This window comes from Dipodomys spectabilis, unplaced genomic scaffold, assembly GCF_019054845.1.
Source record: "Dipodomys spectabilis isolate Male_0828 unplaced genomic scaffold, ASM1905484v1 ptg000235l, whole genome shotgun sequence".
In the NCBI taxonomy this organism is placed as follows: domain Eukaryota; kingdom Metazoa; phylum Chordata; class Mammalia; order Rodentia; family Heteromyidae; genus Dipodomys; species Dipodomys spectabilis.
Window position 1 is genome coordinate 75083 of NW_024870912.1, and position 25245 is coordinate 100327.

Sequence of the window (25245 nt, forward strand, 5' to 3'; positions counted from 1 at the left end):
GTAAATGAGTTAAATTCTCCAATTAAAAGACATAAAATGAGCCAGGCACTGGTGGCTTATTCTTGTAATCCTGGCTACTCAGGAGGCTGAGATCTGAGGATTTCTGTTCAAAGCCAGCCAGAGCAGGTAAGTCCTTGTGATTTTTGTTTGTTTTTCATTTGACTCCTTTTCTTTCTTTCTTTTGTTTGATAATTTTTATTGTAAAAGTTAAGTACAAAGGGGTTACAATTACACAAATCAGATATTCAGTACATTATCTCCAATAAATTAACAAAAAATCAGAAGTAGAGCTATGGCTCAAGTGGTAGAGTACTAGCCTTTAGCAAAAAAGAAGCTCAGGAACAGTGCCCAGGCCCTGAATTCAAACACCAAGACAGCACCAAAAAATAAAAAAGATAAAGAATGAGTTGGGCTCTAGTGGCTTACACCTATATTCCTAGCTACTCAGAGGGTGAGATCTGAGGATTGCAGTTCAAATTCAGGCTGGCAAGGACACACGAATAATTGCTCAACACCTAGGGCTATAAAAAAAGTAAATCAAAACAACACTGAGATTCCACCTTAAGCCAGTTAGAATGTCCATTATTAAGAAAACTAATAGAATCCAGAGGAAGATGGTGGAGGAGAAGCTGGAGGCTAAACAGGCTCTCACATAGAAAGCAGTTTAGTGTTCCAGTGAACAGTCCTAGGCTAGGGAATCACACCAAGTGTGCCATCACAGTACAGAGAGTTTGGCCAGAGAGGAAAAGTCCAGGCAGCCTGGTCAAGGAGACAGATCTGAGCACTAGCCGGTGTCTGTGGTGGTGGTGGTGGCAGCTGCTACCGTGGCCACCATATCAACAGAGAGAGCCCAGGACAAAGGCACCAGATGTGGTGTGTGAGTGGATTCTACTCACCATTAGCAAGAACTGACAAGGAGCAGAAATCTTCATCCTGCTGATTGCAGACCAGGGATTGCCCAGAAACCAAGAGGCTTGCGTGAGTACCCTCAAGACATCCTCACCCCTTCTCACAGAACATTGGTGGGGGGGAAGTAGCCCCCTCCCATCACCAGAGAAGAAGTCCATCTTTGATACTGACAAAGGCCCAACAGAGCAGCTAGCTCCAACTCAGGCCTTGGAAGAAAACAATAGGAGCCATTCCACAGGTCACAGGAACCTGACCTGACCTGATGGGTTCAGCTCCACGGAGGGGAAAGTGACCCTTCCCAGGCAGAGGATGCTCCACCTCCAAGGAATGTCTTTCTTCACTGGGTAAACAGAGCCAGAGGCTGTCCCTCCCCACTACTTAGGTAGCATGCCCAGAAGCAAGAGGGATAAAAGACAAACAACTGAAACTCAGTAAACATAAATCCAGAGAATGGCTCCAGGCTGGGCTCTGTGAGTGTCTCAGGAGCTAGCTCCTCAGGGAAAAGCTACTAATTGCTGATAGGCCTCTACGCTACCTAGAACCTAGCCTCATCACAGCAACTCCAAGCTAGAAGAAACAGCCATCTCCCTCTTTTGTGATACTCAACGCAGATCTCCCTTCCACTAAACTAGCCTGGGAGGAAAACTTTTCTGCCTGCTCAAAAAACTGACTTAAGAAACCAATCAATCCACAGGAAAACCAAACACCACAAACAAACCAGAGACTCCACCAAGAGACTGGTTACGGACACAAGATCTCCCCACTCGCAATCCCCCCCAAATCAAATAACTCATTTTTATACCTAATTTGTTTTAAATTAAAAAAAATTTGTTTTCTATTTTTTCTTTCATCATTTTTACTTTAGAGGTGTGGTGTGTGTGTGTGTGTGTGTGTTTGTTTTTTTGCTTTATTATTATTATTTTTTTAAATCTCTTTTAAACTTTTGGTCCATGTGTGCGTGCGTGCGCATGTGCGCACACGTGTGAGGGTGTGGCTTAAATGCTGTTCTACTTATCCCCAAATATATACCTGTTGTTGATTATTAAATCTTATTCTTCATTGTTTACATAATTAATTCAGAAATTGATTATTCAATTCACAAACTGTTAGGCTTACCTTCTTTATTAGTAGTATTATTTCTTTATACCTATATAATTTTTAAGTATTCCATTTTTAAAATTTTTACTTCTTTTTCTTTTTCCTATTTATTTCTCTCCTCTCATCCTATCCTTTTCTTCTATCAGTATTATTTCTTTATACTTAAATAATTTTCAAGGGTTTCATTTTTTTAATTTAAATTTTTGTTTTTTCATTTTTTTCTTGTTTCTTTCTCTCTCTCTTTTCATTCTGTTCTATACATTTCCTCTCAGAGATGAGGACTTGGTTAAATTCATTCTTTCCTTTTACCACTCCACATCCTTCTAATCCTATTTTCCCCCCACAATTCTCCCTAAACCTATTAATTTCTGGTCTGCTGAATCCAGCTTTGATGTCCTTAGCCCATTAATTCATAGTTGTTTGATGTTGAATACATTGTATCTGTTGAACTAGATTGTAACTGCAGCCATTTTGACAGTGAAACTACAGACTCTGGTTGATGCTTGCCTAAAAAACTGTTCTGGCATGAAATTGGCGTTACTTTCATACCAAATGGGCAGAACAAGCCAGAGAAACACAAGACAAATGGCAAGTTCAGCTATCTCAAATCCCACTCATGATAATCAGGTGACAGGACATTTTATGAATAATCCGGAGGAGAGTTCCCAAAAAGCTCTACAAACACTACTGGTAAACATGGTGAAGTAAAAGATTGAAAGCCAGCAAAGGACTCAGTGAGAGTATGATAGGGAGTGAGACAAAGCTAAGCAAAGATTAATACAGGAACTTCATGAGCGTGATGAGGCTAAGCAAAAGTCAATACAGGAATCTCGTGAGTGTGAGGAAGCTAATCAAAGATTAATACAGGAATTGTGTGAGCAGGCTGAGAATAGTTAAAGAGAAAGACAGGAATTGTGTGAGCATGAAGAAGCTAAGCAAAGAGTAATACAGAAATTGCGTGAGCAGGATGAGAATAGACAAAGAGGCATTCATGGAATCCATAAACAGACAGCTAAAGGAATCCAGAAAGACCACAAAGGGAATGCTGAATGGACTCCTCAGAAGGAAAAGGAATCCAATGAAACCATAACAAATCAACTAAGTGATTTGAGAATAAACATTGAACACCAAATTAAGGAAGAAAAGAAGTCCAAACAAGATCTAAAACAAAGATCCAACAAAGAATTTGAAGCCATCAAAGCCGACCAATTAGAAGGAAAGGAAATAAAAAATGAAGTAGAAAGTCTTGACAGTAGGTTAGACCATGCAGAAGATCGAATCTCTTGGATTGAGGACAGCTTACATATTATAGAGAAAGAACATACAAGTATCCAAGACAAATCAAGAAATATGATAGATCTATTCAACATTTAGAAGACACCATCAGAAGGCCTAATCTGAGGATAATGGGTATAGAGGAGCACCTACAGACAGAAGTTAATGGTCTAGGAAATTTATTTAACAGGATCCAAGCAGAGAAATTCCCAAACATACAAAAAGACAGGCCAATTCAGATACAAGAAGCTTTCAGAACCCCAAATAGACCAGACCAGAACAAGACATCCCACCATCACATTATAATCCACACAGGATCAATTCAGACCAAGGAAAGGACCCTTAAAGTTGTCAAGGAGAAAAGATCAATCACCTATAAAGGGAAACCAATTAGAATCACCTCGGATTTCTCAGTAGAGACAATTAAAGCAAGAAGAGCTTGGAATGATATATGCCATGCCCTAAAGACAAACAACTATCAACCAAGAATACTGTACCCAGCTAAACTCTCCTTCATAATGGAAGGCCAAATAAAAACCTTCCATATCAAAGAAAAACTCAAACAATATATCTCCACCAAACCAGCCCTACAAAATATTCTTAAAGATGTCCTACACATAGAAAACCAATAAAAGTGCAATAAAAGCCAACAAACCTCACACAATTAGATGGGCAAGATAATGAGTACATTTCTTTTTTTTTTCTTTTTTTTGGGGGGTCTGGTCGTGGGGCCTGAATGCTGGGCCTGGGCATTGTCCCTCAGCTCTTCAGCTCAAGGCTAGTGCTCTACCACTTGAGCCAAGCACCACTTCTGGCTTTTTTCTTTTTTCTTATTTGGTGTTGGGGAATCGAACCCAGGGACTCAGGCATGCAAGGCAAACACTCTACCACTGAGCCACCTTCCCAGTCCAATGAGTACATTTCTTATCAAGCATTGTAGCCTCCTCCTTTCTACGAAGGCATCATAACCCTAATTCCAAAACCCGACAGCGACTCATAAAAGAAAGAGAAGTATAGACCCATTTCTTTGATGAACATCAATGTAAAACTTCTCAACAAAATTTTGCCAGTTCATCCAAAATATCATACACTATGATCAAACAGGATTCATTTCAAGGATGCAAAGCTGGTTCAATAATTAATATAATTTATCACATCAACAAGAGCAAGGATAAGAACCACATGGTTATCTTAATAGATGTAGAAAAAGCATTTGACAAGATCCAATACCCCTTTCTGGTGAAGGCTCTGGAAAAACTAGGAATCCATGGAACATTCCTCAATACAATAAAGGCTGTATGTGACAAAACCTACAGTCAGCATTATACTTAATGGTGAAAAACAAAAGCCATTTCCTCTAAAATCAGGAATGAGACAAAGATGTCCAGTCTCTCTACTTCTCTTCAATTTAGTATTAGAATACCTAGCTACAGCAATAAGACAAGATGCAAACATAAAGGGCATTCAAATAGGGAGAGCTGAAGTAAAACTCCCTCTTTGCAGATGACATGATGTTGTATTTAAAGAATACCATGGACTCCACTCCCAAATTCCTTGAGCTGATTTGAAACTTTGGCAAAGTAGCAGATATAAAATTAGCCCTCAAAAATCAATGGCTTTTCTGTATGCCAACAATAAGAAGAGTGCGGCTGAAATCAGGAAAGCAACTCCCTTTGTAATAGCCCACCTAATCTTTGATAAAGGAGCTAAAAAAATAGAATGGAAGAAAGACAGCCCTTTCGGTAATGGTGTTGGCAAAATTGGTTAAATACCTGTAGAAAACTAAAGCTGGATCCTTATGATATGTAAGGATCAACTTTAAATGGATCAAAGAGCTCGAAGTCAAAGCAGACACCCTGAAAACATTACAGGAAGGAACAGGAGAAACCCTAGGCCACCTTGGCACAGGCTGAAGTTTTCTGAATGGAGACCCAGAAACACAACAAATCAAAGAAAGGTTGGACAAATGGTATTGCATGAAGTTGCAGAGCTTCTGCATGGCAAAGGACATAGCTAGCAAGATCAATAGAAAGCCCACGGATTGGGAGAAAATCTTCACTAGCCATACAATGGATAAGGGTTTCATATGTAAAATATGCCTGGAACTCAAAAAATTAAATCTCCCAACAACAAATCCTCAAAGAAACAACTGCCCGATAAATAAGTGGGCTAAAGAGTTGCAGAGAAACTTCTCTGAAGAGGAAAGAAGAATGGACAATAGACACATGAAGAAATGCTCAGCCTCTCTAGCCATAAAGGAAATGCAAATCAAAACAACACTGAGATACCACCTCATCCCAGTTAGAATGGCTATAATCAAGAATTCTAATAACAACAGATGCTGGAGGGGATGTGGCCAGAAGGGAACCCTACTGCATTATTGGTGGGAGTGTAAACTTGTTCAACCACTTTGTAAAGTAGTATGGAGATTCTTCAAAAGACTCCCCATAGAGCTCCCCTGTGACCCAGCAATCTTACTTTTGGGCATTTACCCGAATGATCACAAACAAGACCATACTAAAGCTACCAGCACATCTATGTTTATTGCAGCATTATTTACCATAGCTAAGATATAGAACCAATCCAGATGCCTCTCAGTAGATTAATGGATCAAGAAAAGGTGGATATATATGTGCATATATATATATATACATATATGTATATATATGTATATATATATATATATGAATTCTATGCCTCCATCAGAAACAATGACATTGCCCCATTTATTAGGAAATTGAAAGACTTGGAAAAAATTGTATTAAATGAAGTAAGCTAGGCGCAAAGAATCATAGGTCCTATGGTTTCCCTTATTTACAATAACTAGTATATGTCTGGGACAAAAGCTATGTACATATGACCAGGTAAGATGATGTTAACTGAAAAGAACCCCAAGATAAGGACACAAGTGGATTTTTCTTTCTTGCTATTGTTTCTAACCTATTTATAATATACCACATGACTTTTTTGTTTCTTTATATGTTCCTCCCCCATGGTATAACCCCTGTTTTCACTGTATTTGATGTTGGTGCCCTGCATCTTATATATACACATCTTTAACTTGGGGAGGGAAGGGAAAAAACAAAATGCTTAAATAGGGATGCAGGTTGATCCATTGTAACAATGAGATGTACAAAACACTATGTTAAAAAATGAACTTTAGAGATGTACAAGTCGTTATGTCGAAAAACGAGCTTTACAACTTTGGCAGGGAGTGGGGGGAGGGGGGTGGGAGGGGAGATGGGAAGAGATGGGAAGGAGGAAAAAAGAAAAACAAAGAAAAATGAACTTTACAATTTAGGCAGGGAGGGGGTTTGGGGGAGGGGGAGTGTAGTAGTTGAGGTAGGATGAAAGGGACGGTAGTGGAAAAACAATAGAAGACATAATAATGCTTGATAGGCAATGTACTCACTCAGTACCTTGCTCATGTAACTGTAACTCCTTTGTATAGTATTTTTACAATAAAAATGTATTTAACAAAAGAAAAGTAATAACAACAGATGCTGGTGGGATGTGGCCAAAGGGGAATGCTGCTACACTGTTGGTGGGAGTACGAACTTGTCCAGCCACTCTGGAAAGCAGTATGGAGGTTCCTCAAAAGACTAAACATAGAGCTCCCCCAAGATTCAGCAATCCCACTCCTGGGCATTTACCCAAATGACCACCAACAAGACCATACTAAAGCTACCATCACAACCATGTTCATTGTAGCATTATTCACCATAGCTCAGATATGGAACCAACCCTGATGCCCCTCAGTAGATGAATGCATCAAGAAGATGTGGTATATATACACAATGGAGTTCTATGCTTCCATAAGAAAGAATGATATTGCTCCATTTGTAAGGAAATGGAAAGACTTCTAAAAAATTATATTAAGTGAAGTAAGCTAGACCAAAAGAAAAGTAGGTTGCATGTTTTCCCTCATTTGTAAGAACTAGAATATGGCTGTGATATTCTTAATAAGAAATCTCAATAACCAACTGCTTAGTGCCCAGGACCGTATATAATGGAATGTATCTACATGAATTCCAATATATGGAAACAAGAGGTTGTTTTTAGACCCCCATATAGTTTTTTCTTTTCTTTTTTCATTTCTCTCAGGTTTCTGTACCTTGTATCTTGCATATAAGATTATTCAGTATGTGGAAGGGAAAGGGATGAACCGAAGTAACATTGATACTCACTTGAGACTATGTTGAAATGTGAACATTACCACCTGGCGGGGGGATAGCGAAGGGTATATGGGAGATAATGAGGGATGGGATAACAATGATTAAAACAAAATGTACTCATTACCTTACTTATGTAATTGTAATCCCCCTGCTTATCACCTTTTCAATAAAAATAAAATATAATTTAAAAAGTGGGTGAGGCAGTAAAGTCTGTGAGACTCCTATCTCCAGTTAACCACCAAGAAGCCCAAAGTAGAGCTACATGTAGCTCAACTGGTAGAGTTCTAGCCTTGAGCGAAAGTGCTCAGGGACAGCTCCCAGGCCCTGAGTTCAAAGTCTCAGGACCTGGACACGTGTACACACCCATGTGCATGTGCACACCCACCCATCACATAGATAGAAAATGATGAGTAGAGAAAAATAACAAGATCCAATTTTGTGCTGTCCAAAAAGAACTCATTTTACCAGGGAGGACACAGTTAGACTGAAAGTGAATGAGTGAAAAACATGCATCATACAAATGAAAACTAAAAGAGAGTAACTATCTTACATATACTTTAAATAAAAAAAAAATCTGTGGAAAGAAAAAAAGGTCATTATATATTAATTAGGTGATTCAGCAATAGGACATGGCAATAAATTTGCATGAACCACAGCATGTAAGTATAGAAAACAAATAATAGATGGAGAGAGAGGAAAAGAGAGGAGGGAAGTGGAAGGAAATGGGAGAGAAAAATAGGAGTGAGAGAAAAGAGAGAAGGAGGGAGAATAAAAATGCAATGTAATGATAGCAAGGGACTTGAACCTACAACAATGGAAAGATCCTCCAGGCAGAAAATTAACAGAAAAACAGCAGATATAAAGTATATTCTAGACCAAACAGACCTAACAGACATTTATAGAACATTAAATCCAGCAATTTTGGAATATATATTCTTCATTAACCATGAAAATTCTTTAGAATGGGTCATAGGTTAGACTATGATGTAACTCTTAATTGTTAAAACATGAGGTTAAAATCATGCCAAATATCTTTTCTGATCAGAATGATTTAAACTAGAAATCAGTAACAGGAGGTACTATGGAAACTTTACTAATACATGTAAGTTATATAACATGTTCCTGAATAATAGAGCAAAAGAAAAGAAAAATTAATTTTTTCATAAGTAAATAAAAACAGAAACATAACATCCCAAACCTATGGGTCACAGTCCAAAGCAGCTCTAATTTTTAGCAATAAATACATTTTAAAAAGAGGGAAGACCTCCAATAAATAAACTAATGTTCCATCTCAAGAAACCAGAAGAATATAAAAAAAATTCAATTCAAAATGAAGGAAAGGAAAGAATATAGAACAAAATAGGAATAAATGAAATGGAAGCTAGAAGAACAAAATACAAGATCAACAAATGATAATATTGTTTTTCTTTTTCTTCTTCTTTTTGAAATATAAGTCTTTCAGATTTTTCTGACTGGGGGCATTAAACTATGATTCTCAATCTAGGCCTCCTGAGTAGTCAGTATTACAGGCATGAACCATCAGCACCTGGATGTTTTTCTTTAAAAAAAGAAATCTGTAAACCCTTGGCTGGAAAAAGAGAAAGCATTCAAATAAATAAGAGATGAAAAGACATTATAGAATCATAAAGCATCCTAAGTCTTTTTATAACTAATGATATGTGAAAAAATTGCATGACCTAGGGCAAAGGGATAAATTCCTGGACTCGTGCAACGTACTACGATTGAGTTATGTAGAAACAGGAAATCAGAACTGAGCAATAACAAGTAAATATAATTAGCAATAAAAAAATCTCTAATCAACAAAAAGGCCAAGACCTGAAGTCTTTACTGCTGAATTCTATCCAATAGGCACAGAAAAACTGACACAACTATTCCAAAAAGTTGAAGAGGGGGAAACTGCCAAACTCATTCTAGCAGGCCAGCACAGTCCTGATATCAAAGGCAGACAAGGGCACAATTTAAATAAAGAAAATTTCCAGCCAATACCTCTGAAGAACAAAGATGAAAAAACACTCAACAAAATTGGAACAAACTAAATCAACAGCGTATGAATGTCCACCATGGCAAGTTGGATTCACCTTAGGCACACAAGGATGACTGGATGTATGCAAATCCACAATGTGATCTATTATATCTGCAGAAGGAAGAACAGTACCACGCCATCATTTCATCAGATGCAGAGAAACCACTGGATACAACTCAACATCCCAGAATAAAAACTCTCAATAAAGGAGATAGAGAAAGAACTCATATTCACAAAATAGACTGTATAACAAACCATAGCCATTATACTGAACAGGGTAAAATTTAAGTTTTTTCTCTAAGATCTAGAATAAGACAGGATGCCTATTTTTCACATTTCTACTCAACATGAAACTAATTGTTTCTAGACAAGAGAAAGAAATAAAGACATCTAGACTTGGAAGGAAGAACTTAAATTGTTTCTCTTTGAAGATAATGTATACTTTACACAGAAGACCCTAAGAACTACAACAACAAAACAAAACAAAACCCAACCAAAAAAGCCTATTAGGATCTAATAAATAAATTCAGTAAAGTTTCAGGATATAAAATCAATGTACAAACATCAGTCATATTTCTAGTCAACAGTGAAGTACCTAAAAATGAATCAAGAAAACCTATCAAAATACCAGTGATAGTCATCACATAAATAGATAAGACAAAAATTTTTTTTTTAGTTTTCCAAGTAGTGTCTTGGCTTATGCACAGATTGACCTTGGGTCTTGTTTTTCCTGTCTTCATCTCTCAAATAACTGGTATTATAGGCAGATACTATCACACTCACTTTGTTTGAGATATGGGCTCATTAACTTTTGCCTGGTCTGACCTCAAACCATCTCCCCCTGGGAGATGGGTAGATTTTATAATGGGGACAAAATAGGAAGTATGTTGCAAGCTGTGTAAAACTTGTATATAAGGCTGTAATAGAGAGGGGAGATTTGATTTGAAGCCTCCAACTCTTGCATCAATGTGAGTTGCTCAGTTTTTAGATTGGTTGACACTTTTTCCTTTTTTTAAAGAAATAATTCAATGGGTGCTGGTAGCTCACTCCTGTAATCCTAACTACTCAAAGGCAGAGATCTGGGGATCCTAGTTTGAATCCAGATTGGGCAAGAAAGTCTGTGAGATTTTATTTTATATTCAATAAACTACTCAGAAAAAGCTGGAAGTGGTGCTGTGGCTCATGAGGTACAGTGCTAGCTTTGAGCACAAAGAGGCTTAAGGAGAGCGCCCAGGCCCTGAATTCAAGCCCTAAGACTAGCACAAAAGAAAACAAAACAACAACCACCACCAAAAAAACCCACAAATAACTCGATGGGTTAAAAACAATGAAAAGCACTGGGATTGGTGATGTTTTGAACTCTTCTAGATACTCCTTTCTTTTGACTTTGTGTGTTTTCTGGGAACTTATAAAGAAAGGCATACCAAAATACACTCTAGAAATTCAGTCCTAGAGGGGCACAAGCTACTGCCAAATTAGATTCAGGGATTAGAGTGGAATAAGCAGGGTCTTGGGCAAGAATACAGAGCGCCATGATAACTGGTCTCTGCTTGCTGTATGATGGAAGGAATGCTAACAGCACTCTATGATGGCTGAGCTGAAGGAGGAGAGTTCATCTCCCCAGACCTCAGTTTCCTCATCTGTAAATGAATGGTTTAGACTAGCCTGCCAGGGAAAATTATGCAACAAACTAGCCCCTAAGGGATATTAAAGAAGAAGAAGCTGGGCACAGTGCAGGGGAAAACATTACAAAACATTTGCTTTCCGTTTGTTAAGGACAGCTCAAGAGATGGGTCATATCTCAGGTTTGTTTTAGTAAGTTCAGTGACGTAAAATAGGAAGGTCTTGTTCCAGGTTTCTGAATCCAAAACTTTGGAGGTTTGGTGAAAGATGCTGATGGGTGGAATGCAAGAGACTAGAGAAAAGGCAGGCCAGTGATCAATCAACTGATCCAGTGATCTCTGTGATCAAGAGTAGACTGGAAAGAGAAGTAGGAGAAAAACTTCAAGCTGTCCATTATGGAACAGCTACAAGAATGGGTTGTCTAGATTTACAAATAGACTCTAATAATAATCATTTTTTAAAATTATTATTCAAATAGTAATTGGCTTCAGGAATTTTAAAAAAATAATATGAAAGTCAAAGTATTTGTTTTTGAGGTATCAGAGTTCACCTGAACATTTTTGATGGTTTAGTTCATGAGATCATCTGGCATGAAATGAAGGGTTTCATTTTCCATGCAGTGATTGCGTAAGTCATACATGGCAAAGCGACCTACACAATCATTTTCGGCCTATGGATCTGATTTTTTTTCATAAACCACATCTTATGCACCTTTCACAGAGAGCTCTTGTTTCTGGTAGATGTGTTTCACCTCCATTGTAAAAGCCTTAGAGAGAAGGCAGCAAGCAGGAAAACCAGCTATTTATAGGCATTTTTTTTGACTAAAAATGTCTGCTCAGCATGCCATGGAATACTTCCAAGAGGTGGGAGAACAGGAAACGATCTAAAATCAGCGCGAGTTCTGGAGGAGTGTGACGGGGGACGATTTCTACATGGGAGTCATTTGCAGAAAGCTCAGGTTTCATTTGCAAACAAATGACAGTTACTTTCCCTGATACTCTGAGTTAGTGAAGCCCACTAAACTTCTATTAGTTAAGGAGGGGGTGGGAGGGGAGAGAGAGAGAGAGAGAGACAGAGAGAGAGAGAGAGAGAGAGAGAGAGACAGAGACAGAGACAGAGACAGAGAGAGACAGAGACAGAGACAGAGAGAGACAGAGACAGAGAGACAGAGACAGAGAGAGAAAAGCAACCAGTGCTGACTGCTTTAAGGATTCCAAATAGCTGACATCCTTGTAGGTACTTTAAAGGGGGAAACAATCCTGTAGGAACTCTCCTCTCCATACCTATTTCCTGATGAACGAGTTGCCAGCCAGATGGCTGCTCCTAGAACAAGTGGGAGAACATGTGGTCTTTATGTGAACTGCAGGTCCTGGTGATCTAACAGGATCCTGCTGGGCCCACAGAAAATCCTTACCATCATCCTTTCCCATTTTCATAACTAAAAATGGCAAGGCCATTTGCTCAAGCTTTTTGAAATAGACAATGGTATGAAATGTAGCTCATTCTTCCTGCCAATTTTCATTTTTATTTATTTCTTTATTTTTCATTGTTTTGCTGGCAGTGGGAAGCAGGTGGAATAGAGAGTCTTAAGACAACCAAAAGCCAGATGGTTGATGGAGGAAGCCTGGGAGAGAGAGGTACTGAAAGGGATCATTTGCTCATTTGAATTCCTATAGCCTTCCCAGGATGATGGCTCTAGCTTCAGCAAGTGGAAAAGATTGAGTGAGGGATGTTGAGCAGGAGTAACGAAGAGAGAGATGGTCCAGGACCCATCCTCCTCTTCCACTGATGCTATTAGAGCTCATATCTGTCCAATTGCCATAAAGGAAAATACTCCTCAGAGAGCCAGGTTAGCCAGTAGGGGACATGAAACTCACAGACAAGTCCCACAGCTATTGCTGTGGATGAAATCTGTCCTTCTGATTTACCAAAGCTACCTGGAATAAGGCAGCATGGAGTGGGCAGATTTAAGGGATAAAAACAAAAGCAAGGATTGTGTGATCAAACTAAAGCTCAAAGAGGCTAGAAGGATTGTGTGTTTACAGAGCTCTGAGGAACGCTATGAAACCCTAATGAGCTGAGAAGGATTATCCAAAGATTGACCCTTTGTGGTCCTTTCACCTGTAAACAAAAGCGTTCTATGTTCTATATGCACATGGTGGGGGTGGGGTAGGAGGATGGTTAGCCCTCTTACATGCTGATCGAGACCGGCAGTCACCCTAACATTGAGAGATGCTTACCTTTCCTTCAGGCTCAAATACACTCAGCCTAACCTTGCTATTATAAAAATCAGATCAGGGCTGGAACTATGGCTTAGTGGTAGCGTGCTTGCCTAGCATGTATGAAGCTCTGGTTTCGATTCCTCATTACCACATAAACAGAAAAAGCTACAAGTGGTGCTATGGCTCAAGTGGTAGAGTGCTAGCTTTGAGCAAAAGAAGCTCAGAGACAGTGCCCAGGCCCTGAGTTTGAGTCATAAGACTGGCAAACAAATTAGATCAAACAAAATACAAAGGAAAAAGTAGTATGGTATATGGATCACATGGGGGAAAACCCAGTAAAAGCTGAGGGCATATGACTTCAAAACAATTTCAGTCTACATTTTAAAGTTCTTTCTCAAATTTGAAAGTAATCTATTTCCTCTAACTTCTGAAGCAAATACAGTCATATTGTCATACCCATTTTACAGACATAGAAATGAAGCGTTTAGAAGAGGGGCTCCAAATTGTGTAGGAAGCCAGAGAGATACATGAAAGCTGGGAAAGGTCAACCGGAGCCTATGTACCTATCAGATAGGCTCTACTGCCCCCTACAGTAAAATAAAGCTCACAGTTCTCTACAACTGGCTTAGTTAATGTGGTTCTGGGATTAATTTCCACCAGAATCACACCAGATCTATGGAATTAGAAACTCTTAGGTTGATGTAGAATTTTCCCTGTATAGAAACCATCAAGCTGGTTCTTCTGCATGTAAAATTAAGGGAACTTTATTTTAAATAGGCTGTGACAGAATAATAATGAATGATAAGTGACTTCAGATATATGATTTTGTACAGGTGCATACAGGCGTTGTCATAGTCATATGTATCCATACAAAGGACATTTTGTCACTTTTCATTTTCAACTTTAGAGACAGACATTCTTCAGGTCTTAATTTGGAATGCAGTGACAAAGATCGGCCTGTAATGTAATGTATTTGATTTCCCTGTCCCAATACATTTCTCCTACATGCTAATACTTATACGTGTATGTTTATGTATATGGTACAAATGTATGTCATACCACCTATACACATGTATCATTTTGAAAATATACTAATAGCTATGCTAATTTTTATCTGAGGAAAATGAAAAGAGACTCTGCTAGAGAGTAGAAGATGCTGGAGAGATGTATGTTATCTTCAAAATTTAGATCTAGGGCTCTAAGTGTGGCACCTAATACTTATTATACTCACATATTTAAATGTAGCTCATTCAGTTCTGTGTGTCCTCTTTTGGAACATAATTTACTCATGAAAAACTTAGGATACAGGAAGGACTTTTTTTGTAATAGATGAAATATAACAATTTCTCCCTCCTTTCCTTCCTTCCTTCCTTCCTTCCTTCCTTCTTTCTTTCCTTCTTTCCTTCCTTCCTTCTTTCCTTCCTTCCTTCCTTCCTTCCTTCCTTCCTTCCTTCCTTCCTTCCTTCCTTCCTTCCTTCCTTCTCTCTCTCTTTCTTTTTCTTTCTTGTATCTTCTCTTTATTTTTTCTCTCCCTCCCTTCCTCCCTTTCTCTCTTCCTTCCAAGTAAAAAAATACTATCATGATTCTTGTGACCACATAATTACAAATTGTGGGTAATATTTAGTTAAAAACTGTTTTCATCTATTACGAGTCTTTGCGCCTATAAGCTTGCTTTCAGCCTAACTTGCATTGATTACTTTGTTTTGCTTTTTGTCTGTTTATGCCTCAGTCCCACTGCCACAGAAGAAAATAGCATGTCTGGTAAGCTAGTCTTTATGAAGAGCCTTAGGTTTTCTTTCTTATTTTTTTTATTGTGAAAATACTGTACAGAGGAGCCTTAAGTTTTTGCAGGCTGAGTATGATAGTAGGAATGGAATAGCTCTGATAGTTGGGCGGTGAGTCTACTTATTTGGAGACTGATCTTGACAAGATGTTTCCTTAGGGTTTACTTTTCTAATTTTAAAAAGAAGAAATTGAACAAAGTTATTTCAAAAGTATACAATGATTATTAACTGAAATGTAAGTCAGTAGAAAAACATGATGTACACACTGTGGGAAGAAGATGGGAATGGGAAAATGCACAAGGCAGTTTTCCAGTGAGAAGGTTCTATTATTCTTAAAATGTCATTTTGGAAGAAAAAGAAAAACTTTGCCTTTATGTATACACCTTAAGATTTTAGAGCCATAGAGGGTTAAGTCAGGAAACAGACAATCCTATGAACATAAACTGTAGTTTAAAGAGAAGAGGGAGTAGAAGGCATTTTCTTTCATGGTTATTGGATGCCTCATTATATGAAAGAGACTAAAAATTTCTTTTTTCTTCACTCTAAGGAAGCAAGACATCCCCAGCTAGTCTACTAATGACCCAAGATAAAGTTCAGTGTAATCACTGGAAAGGCAAGGTAATGTATTTTTGGGAAGGCTTGAGAAAAATCTGTTTCCCCACTTCAAAGTTATTCATTTTTCATGGTTTTTGTGGTCTGGTACATTTAGAATGGATCTGATTTCATCCATCAGAGATCAAAGACAGCAAAGGTATAAATGTGTGTGTTAGAAGCTCGGTATAGGCATACTTGTGCAGATATGACCTGTATACACATGGGCCTGGACACAGGCCTACAGCATACTGGAACTCCAATCCACATTGCTGTGTTTCATAGATGATTTTTCCATGTTGCTAGCCTGATTTCCAGGGGAATTTTCCTAATTCTGTGAGAACAGTGGGTAGGAATTCCAATGGACCCAGAGCAATGGCCTAATACATATGAAATGAAATACCAACTTATCTAGAAAATTCAATTTGCAAATGTACCTACAGGTCTCTTTGATCTAAAAATTGAAACAACACATGAAATATTGGCCAACTAAAAAAGAGTTTTTTGTGATAGTCCTGTATTTTTTCACATTTAAAGGGTGAGAGAGGTCTTGCTCTGGTTAGGTGAGTGTTCTCAAAGATACAGAGGAATCAAAATAGTGGAAATAACAAATAGTCAAGATCAAAGGAGTAAATGATATGTCTTTCCTTACACTACATTCCCACCATTACCTCTGTTGATTAACGATAATGAAATAATTCTTCATATTACTTTTTAGTTAGAAGCAGAGATGACTGTTGGAGAATCAATTGGCTTGGAGATTATTCTAAGTAAAAAGCATTCATTGAAAAAAATTAATGTACCTCCCCACTGTGGTTTCAGGCTAAGATTTTAGACACTTAAATATGCATTTACTAAAACCAGGTAAAATACTCTCTCTGTGTTAGAATGTCTTTCAAATGGCAGTTACTAAGCTACCAATGGGGTGTGAGGTAAGGATCAGAAAAAATGTGCTTTGAGAAGCAAAATAAATGAGCCATAGACATGAAGTAAGGGGAAAGTGTGGGTTCAAATTTTCAGATGAGTAATACAAATCATAGTGAGGTGACATAACTCTTCATGGATTTTATTAATAGTAACCTAGTTTTACCTGAAAAGGCAGATTTCTTTTTTACTCTCCCAATCTTCCCTGGAAACTGGCAGAAAATATCTTACTGTTATGAGATACTATAGTTTGTACCAAATGAAATTTTAGATTTCAGAATTTAAACCTATACACATGGCAGTTTTTATGGTGATTGAATCGTGCATCAGTGAACTCTAAGATCATAAACTCCAGCAACAAATTCTCTTTTAAAAAGAAAAAACTAATAAGAAGCTGAATCAAGTAAAAGATGTATTCCATTGAACTTAAATTCATGACAAATGATAAGAGAACCTAAAATTAAAATGGTCAAAAATAATCTTACTATAAATCAAAGCTTGTCAATATTGCATACATAGGTGTATACTTGCAAAATATATATCAAATACTGATTCTCTGTGTGTATATATATGTATACATATGTGTGTATACACACACACACACACACACACACACACACACAAACAGGCCTTACTTGAGGTAATGGAGAACTTGAAACAAGGGACCAATGTGTTCTACCCTTCACAAATCACTTTCAGCTCTTGTCAAACCATAATCTCAAATAGAAATTATGGATGAATTTATAGAATAGAAGCATCAATAACCTTGACTTACCGGCAAGTTGTACCTACCAGTACATCTTTCTCTAAGGAGAATGAAGAAGAGGAAATAAAGTTTACTAGCCACCAAGAGGTTCAAGGCTGTTTCTTTTACCTTATGCTAACCATAATTACATCCTCAATTAGAAAGTAGACGTTTCATGCAGAAACCTCCAGCTGTGCTAACCCAGTGCTTTTGGTGCTGCTGAAAATTACTTTGGTACAATAAATTGCTGATCAAAAAAAAGTTTTATTTTTTTTAAAATAACTTCCAAAAGGACTTTGAACCTTCTCTTTATCACTGCTGAGCCTTTTGGACTTCAGCCTTATCACAGTGCTTTCCCAACTGACTTTTTCCCCCTTGCTATTAATTGGATATAGGTAACTGTAAGAATGATAGGGAATTGGAGAAAAAGACAGAGATAGAATTATAAGAATCTATAGCTCATCACCCAGTCCACAGTCAAAGCTAGCATCAGACAAGAGTAACCTAATTTTTCTACCAATGAAGGCACATCTCCACTAAGATCAGTGAAAAGTAAATAGGAAGAAGACTATGCTAACCAAATAGAAAATATAGCCAAGACTTTTGCACTTATTTGCTGAATTATTAAAACAATATCAATTAAGAAATAAAATCCTCAGTATGCTTCATAGCATTTTAGAGAAAGGCAGCAAGAAATATTACAACAACAAAAGCCATAAACAGAATTAACACTTTCATAAATTTCATTTCAAGTTATTTAAATATAAGTAATACAAGTTAAGTTGTTCTAAGACTAGAGAAGGAAACAACCCATCCAGAGAAAGAAAACTCCTACTAGGCAAAGAAGAAAATAGTTTTGAAACAGATTTGAAAAATAACTGTATCTACATTAAAAAAGGAAAAAACAACTCTCAAAAGCAATCCTGTACTCATATTTGCTATGAATGCTTCTTGAATGGTCTTCTATGGATTTTTATTTAAGCAACAGATAAAATGAAACAAACCAAAAATCCCCCAAAACTCAAAGGATCAGAAAGTACTCAGGATCATTATGTAGGAAAATGATTGCTCACATATCATCCACCAGCTATATAATGTCATTTAACATAGCACCCGGGATCATGCCAATTTATTTTATGAAGCCTTTGTGCAGACAGATTTATAGGTACCTGACACTCCCACCTGTTTTCATATGATCTGTACATATATTGGTTTATCAGCTCTTATGTCTCATTAGGCATTATTTAGACAAGAAAGAAAATAACAAAATAATAAAAGTACCTTTCTCACCCTCTTCCATGAAAAACACAACCCACTGGACAACACAAGCCAACCACACATACACACACACACACACACTTATCAAATACAAAGTAATAAAAGAGTTATACCCAAACCTGGTCAGTCCTTCCATTTCTTGAAACCTGCACGCAAACTGAAGAAACCCACTCAGCCTTAAAAAGGTCGATCATTTTGCTGTCCTAAAATTTCATATCTGAGAGTGCTATCTTTCTCAGTTCCTGTCTTACTCTCTCTCTCTCTCTCTCTCTCTCTCTCTCTCTTGCTTCCTCTCTCTGCGTGTGTCTCTCTCTACTTCTCACGGAGAGCGTTTGCTTTCCCTTTTCCTGTATCTGCTGCTGGATGAATGCAAAATGCACGATTTGAAGTGATTTTTTTCCTTTGAGGTTAACAGTTGGAAATCTAAAATCTTGCTCTCCTGAATGGCTTTGTATGCCACTCAATACACACCACGTTTATAAAAAGAGGCATAATCAGAACCGAGAATTCTGCTTCTTAAATGCAAAAACAAAACAACACCCCTCCCCTGCAGTCTATTTTATTTACTGAACTATTAGCACTTACCCTGAGATGTGCCATAAATGCTTTATTCCAAATGTATAAAAGCCAACCACATCTCAACTGAGAATTAAACAGTTTTAGTGTCTTCAAATCCATGCTCCTGCTCCCAGCCTTAATACAGACAGTCACTGGCAGCAGTACAATAGTGCTAAACAGCAGACATCTGATTCTTGACATTTAAAAATAACAATATTGGGGGAAAAGGGAGTCTTTTTAAAAAAATTAACTGAAACAGCTTGTGAGTGAGCACATATCATTAATTGACTATGCTGACAGGTACAATGCTTGCAAGCTAAGAATTTATTTCTAAGCCAATGACAGGCACAGGTTAGATACCTATAAACTTCTTAATTTTTTGAACACAATCTTGACAATTCTATAATCAAATGAATTCTTGAATTCTAATAGATAATTCTACAAAGACAGGCCCAGGAATTTGCTAGTATTTTGATTTTATTATTGATGAATATTAATTTAATTTAATCTTTGTTCAGTCATAAGTAAGATGAGGGACATGATCACTTACTTCATTGCTAGGGTAAGTTCATATCTATGCCCTACTAATGCATGCACATAGTCCAGGTCAAAGGCACGTGTACATTTGCTACATTAAAATAAGATGTATTTATTCCTATATCTCAAGCATATTATAGAATTAGACAGATTTAGAGCCAACGGTTACCTTTTCTACTTACTCTCTATGCATCACCAGACAGAAAATTTTAATCATTTTGTGTCTTGGTTTTGTCTATAAAACCAAATAGTGCTCACTTCACAAAGTTGTTTTGAGCACTAATTGGGATTATAGCCAGTTCTTAGTACAGAATATGCTACTTCCTCCTCTGCTTTGTTGTGTGTGGGGAGATTATAGATTGGGCAGGGTTAATGGAAAGAATTCAGACTTCCAAGGCAGATGAACCAGTATGGAGCCACCATGTTGCTACTTCCTAGCTGTGTGTCCTTGGGCAGCTTACTTAACCTAATTTGCTAAATCGAAGGTTTTTCAACTGTGAAATACCTCCAGAGTTTTAAAGTGCAAATTAGATAGCACTTAAAAAGCAACTGCTTTTAGTAAGTAGTGAACACCTCTGAAATGAGAGTCTCAGGCCTTCCACCTCTGGAAAATTGTTCTAATTAGTATTCTGACATATGTAACTTAGTTGTTTAAAAATGTGGACAGAGAGAATAAGGAGGGGCTAGGAAGGTGGTTCAGTGGTAGAGTGCTTGGCTTGCATGCATGAGGCTCTGGGTTTGATTCCTCAGCACCACAAAAGTAGAAAAAGCCAGAAGTGGTGCTGAGCTGAGGGACATTGCCCAAGCCCAGAGTTTAGGTCCCACGACAGACAAAAGAAAAAAAATCAATAAAAATTGTGGACAGAGTTTATAGTTTTCTGACAGATAAAGGAGGTCCTAAAGATGGAAGGGAAACTCTGGACCATGTTATTAGTTATTGGTAGGTCCTTATTTCTACTCACATGCTTGTATAACAGTGCTTTGTCTTCTAATTAAATCTCACGGTGCTGATTGAAACACATTTGTAAAGACAGCTTTATATTAGTTAGTAATTAAGGGAATATTACTGAAAACAACAAAAACAAAAACCTCCCATATTTCTCTAGGTTTAATTCTAGGAATGAACTCATTCCTAAATTGTAAATGAAATTTACCTTATGGGAACCAACTGAAGCTAGCTAAGCTTATTTCCAGAGAACTTTCACTGGATGGCAGATTCTTTCCATTTCCTAGAAGCAAGAATAAAACTGGAATCTGGGTCTCAGGAGGGATTTCCTGATGAATATACAGTTCTTCTTTCTCTTTTAATTTTTTTTTGAATCTTTATCTGGGTGGTGTATACCTGTAATCTTAGCTACTCAGGAAGATGAGATCTGACAATTGCCATTCAAAGCCAGCCAGGGCAGGAACAATCTGTGAGACTCTTAATGCCAATTAACCACGAAAAGCCAGAAGTGGAGCTGTGGCTCAAGTAGTAGAGCTCTAGCCTTGAGCAAAAGAGTTTAGGGACAGCACCCAGCCCTGAGTTCAAGCCTAATTAACAACACAAAAAATTCTCTTTTGAAGTAGTTGCTCAAAGTGTCAACAAGTCAACATGTTCCTTTCTTCATATGAACTCTTCAACTTCAGCACATAGGACTGAAAGAACACATAGTTCTCCATTTTGTAATACTATTATTATTACTTTTATTTTTACTAATATGCCATCCCTTATTTTGAAATACAGAATTATTATTTTTTAGCTTGAAAGCCTTGCATAGAATCCAATAAATGTCAATATTTTTAAAATAAAGTATAACTTGGAGTTTATATTTAAAAGATTAAATTACCATGGCTAGGAGTTAACTATTGCTCAATGTAGGATAAAAATAATATTGTTGATCAATCCTTCAATAAGTTCAAGATTGAATGCAAAGATATTTTGGGTATCAGAGGCATGATAGCTATCATTTTGAGAGGGAAAGGAAGCAATATTGAACTGGGGAAAGCATGTGTATGTTCCATTGTACTTGGTGTTTTATTTCTGTAGTTGAGTGATAAATAAATTATTGTGTTTTTGTTTCTTTGCCCATGGGAAGGCTGTGTCCCTTGCTGCTCTATCTCAATAAACAGTCCTTGTCTATGGAAAATTGAGTCCAGCCTGTTTTTTTCCCTTCTCTTCCAATTTCCTAACCTTCCACAGGAACTGCTGACCACATAATTGTGTCTTTTTTTTTGAAAACTATCTACATTCTGGTGGCTTCTTCTGAACTTTGGACCTGGACTCTGGCACTGTCCTTGTCCTTGACTGTCAAAAGAACCAGATTTGTCACAGAGTTCAAAGAGGGTAACAAGAAGAACTCAGTGGAAAAAAATATCTCCTTGCATTTCTTCTTGACATGGGAATGAAAGTGATTATACATTTTTTAAAGTCTAGAAAAAGATGTTTTTCCAAAGTCAGTAGCAAAGAACACGAGAAAGAGAAAGAGAGAGAGAGAGAGAGAGACAAAGAGAGAGAGAAAAAGGTGCTCCAAAAAGAAACAATCCAAGGATCATTCTTGTATTTTAGGGAAAAACTGCAATACTGGAGGGAGGAGGTAAGGAAGAAAAAGAAACCCACTTCTCTGATATTTTTATCCAGGTGGAAGGATAAACCTAAGGGGACCATGGAAGGGGAAGAGCAGCCTGCCTGGAGCCTGTCCCTGTGTGGGATTTATATGCTGACACTAATTGTATTTTATTGCACTGATGCTTCCCCCTTATCCTCCTCTGCTGGGTTGTCCTGGGCCTCTGCAGCTGTGCCTGTCAGATCCCCCAAACTGCTCTCTCTCCACCTCCTCAGGGCATCATCCTGCTGTGCTGTGCACTGGGACTGGGTAGTTACTGTTGGCGATTGTCGTAGTGAAAATGTACATTTATCTCCCCCCCCCCTGCCATTAATAGCTTCAGCTGAATTTTACAACTAAAATAACCCTGAACAGACGCAGTTAAATGCTTTTCAAAATTGAGATCTTTGTTTACTTTTGGAAAAGAAAAGGTGGGTTTATTTTAAATTCGATGTACACTCCCCATCTTGTCTCCTCCCCATCCCTGATCTCTTAGACAAAAGAGGAACACAAGACTTGAATAACTCTTGCCTTTGTGTAGGAGTATTTTGGAAAGCACTATATCTAGTCTCTGGCTGAAGCTGGTAGCAATTGCTTCCTGACAGGAGCACTCAGCCACTGAAATGGTAAAGGATATATATGCTCAGATACATACAGACACCAAGGAATAAACCGAGGACTACAACCCAGGAGAGAGATGACTACACAACCAAGCCAGGAACAACGTCAAAGCACCCATTACACAACAAAAATGGTACCTGCAGGTACTGGCAAGAGCGTTCTTGCTGACAGGACTCAGACTTCACCATGGCTTGGTCCATATTCACTGAGGCTTTCTGATAAACCTCCCGGGCTCTGCTCACGGTGAGCGTGGAGGACCACGCGCTCTTCTTCAGGAGTGGGGCATCCAGGTTGACCGGCAGGTTGGCACACGTGGAGCACTTGACATCATTGTTACTCCGGGAGGCCTTCACCGCCTGCTCGCTGATGGTGTTGTAGGCCTCCATGAAGTATTGTGAGGCCGAGCGATCGGGGCACCTGCCCATGGTCATCACGCCCGAGGGTGTGTGGTAGATGCACATATCGCCGTCGAGGTTGTCATCAGAGCTCCACCAGCTTGGAGAGGTCGGGGAGGTGTTGGAGGCATTGGATCGCGCCTTGGGTTCTGAACGCCGCTCCTTGCTTTTGCTGCGCTTGCCGTATCTCACAGTCTGCGTCTCATCCGGGCTGGCCTTGCCCCCATTGACACTGCCCTTGGACGGCCCCTCCAGGGAGTGGGACTTGGTGAAAAGCTTCTGGACCGAATGGACCAGGTGGCGGATGCGGCCAGGGCTGTCGCTGCGGTGCTCCACGGCCGTACGCTTGTACTGCAGGGTGTGGTAGCCATCCCGGTTGAGGGGCAGCTGCCTCTCGAACTGGTCCAGCAGGTTGGCGGGGATGCGATTCGCCTTGGTGGCCAGAGTGCGGGGCACCAGGGCGCACTCGTCCTTCAGCTCCTGCTGGGACGTGTAGTGTCTACGTGGGAAGGTGCTGCTAGCCAGGGGGTCGCTGAAGGGACCCACACACTCGGCCTGGAAGGAGTTTCGCTGGGTGTAGTAAGGGTGGTCGGCAGGGTGGTGGTCCACCGGGCTCAGCAGGTAGGGCTTGCGATCCGAGCGATGGGACAGCGAGTCACAAGCAGACTCACAGGTGATCCCGTGGTGATGGCTACGGCTGCCCGATAAGCCTTTCATCGCTGCCCGGAAGCATCCACCGGGGGCATGGGCACCCCCTTATCAAGTTCCAGACCCGATCTGGGCAAAGACCTGAGGGAAGAAGAACAAGAGCAAGGAAACAGTAAGGACTTCGCTGTCCATTTTGTGTCGCTGTCTTTGAGGATCCTGTCTGCTATGCTGTTGGTTTTCTAGTGGAAGCGCTTATGGGCATCTTTACAACCAGTTTCAATGAATGCACTGTTGGAGATACTTTCTCACAAAGTTCATTCCCCAGCTGAAAGTTGGAGATTCTAGGGGGTAAAAGCTAGTAAACTGGGAGAGAAAAAACTATCCGATGCTCACTTGTCATTTTTTGTTTTCTTTTCTTTCTTTTCGTACTGGGTAGTCTAAGCTGGCCTCAAAGTAGATACTATTTCCATCACTCCAATAACTGAATGTACCTTTGCCTTGCTTTTCTGGCTTTATTTTCGAATGGTATGTTAATCATAGACAGAATACATTCAGTGCTTTGGGGAAGCCTTTGCTGCCGGCCCTGGCAGAGAGGATTAGCTTCCTTTTTATTTTCATGGCATCTAATTCACACCTTGCTCAGCATTATTTGCATCTGTCTCCCTAAAGTTCCTTGTGGCCTGGCTTACCTCTTGAACACTTCTGACTTCTCTCCCTATCTAGCACAAGCCAGTCTTTTAAACACATAGAAGTACTCCCTAATTTGAAATTTAAGGAACCTCCATGCTACTTTCCAAAGTGGTTGAACAAGTTTACACTCCCACCAACAATGCAATAGGGTTCAAAAAATACGAGTTAAAAAAGAAAAACCCTCAAAAAAGCCCAAAGAAGCTAATCACGCCTCAAAATTTTAAGAGAGATCTTTTTATATTCTGTCACAAGCATTCTGTTTGGAATTCTGCAGAAACAATACAACATACAAAAATATCTCCCTAGGTAATCAGAATTGAAATCAGAGTTAAAACAAGTAAGGTATGGCAAATAAATCTAAGATGTACTTTTTTTTTTTTTTTGTATTTTGAGGGTCAAGAATGTCCTCTAAGCAGATTAAATGAAAAAAAAGTTTAAAGTGGCTACTCTGGGTATCATGTCATCTCTTCTTCCTGGTTATTAAGATTTGGATCTCCAAAGGCCAAGTGTTGAAGGTTGTGGTGCTACAGAGAGATGGTAGAT

The 25245-nt window shown here is 38.7% G+C and overlaps 1 protein-coding gene across 1 annotated transcript in view; it reads right to left on the reverse strand.

Annotated features, from left to right (window-relative positions):
- LOC122124475 (disks large-associated protein 1-like) overlaps positions 1 to 24103 on the reverse strand; it is a 92774-nt gene extending 68671 nt beyond the window's left edge. Inside the window, exon 1 of the mRNA XM_042699196.1 lies at positions 23107 to 24103. Coding sequence (XP_042555130.1) covers positions 23107 to 24081 — 975 coding nt within the window. The 5' untranslated portion in view covers positions 24082 to 24103. The remainder of the gene's footprint in view (positions 1 to 23106) is intronic.
- Between the last annotated feature and the right edge of the window lie 1142 nt (positions 24104 to 25245).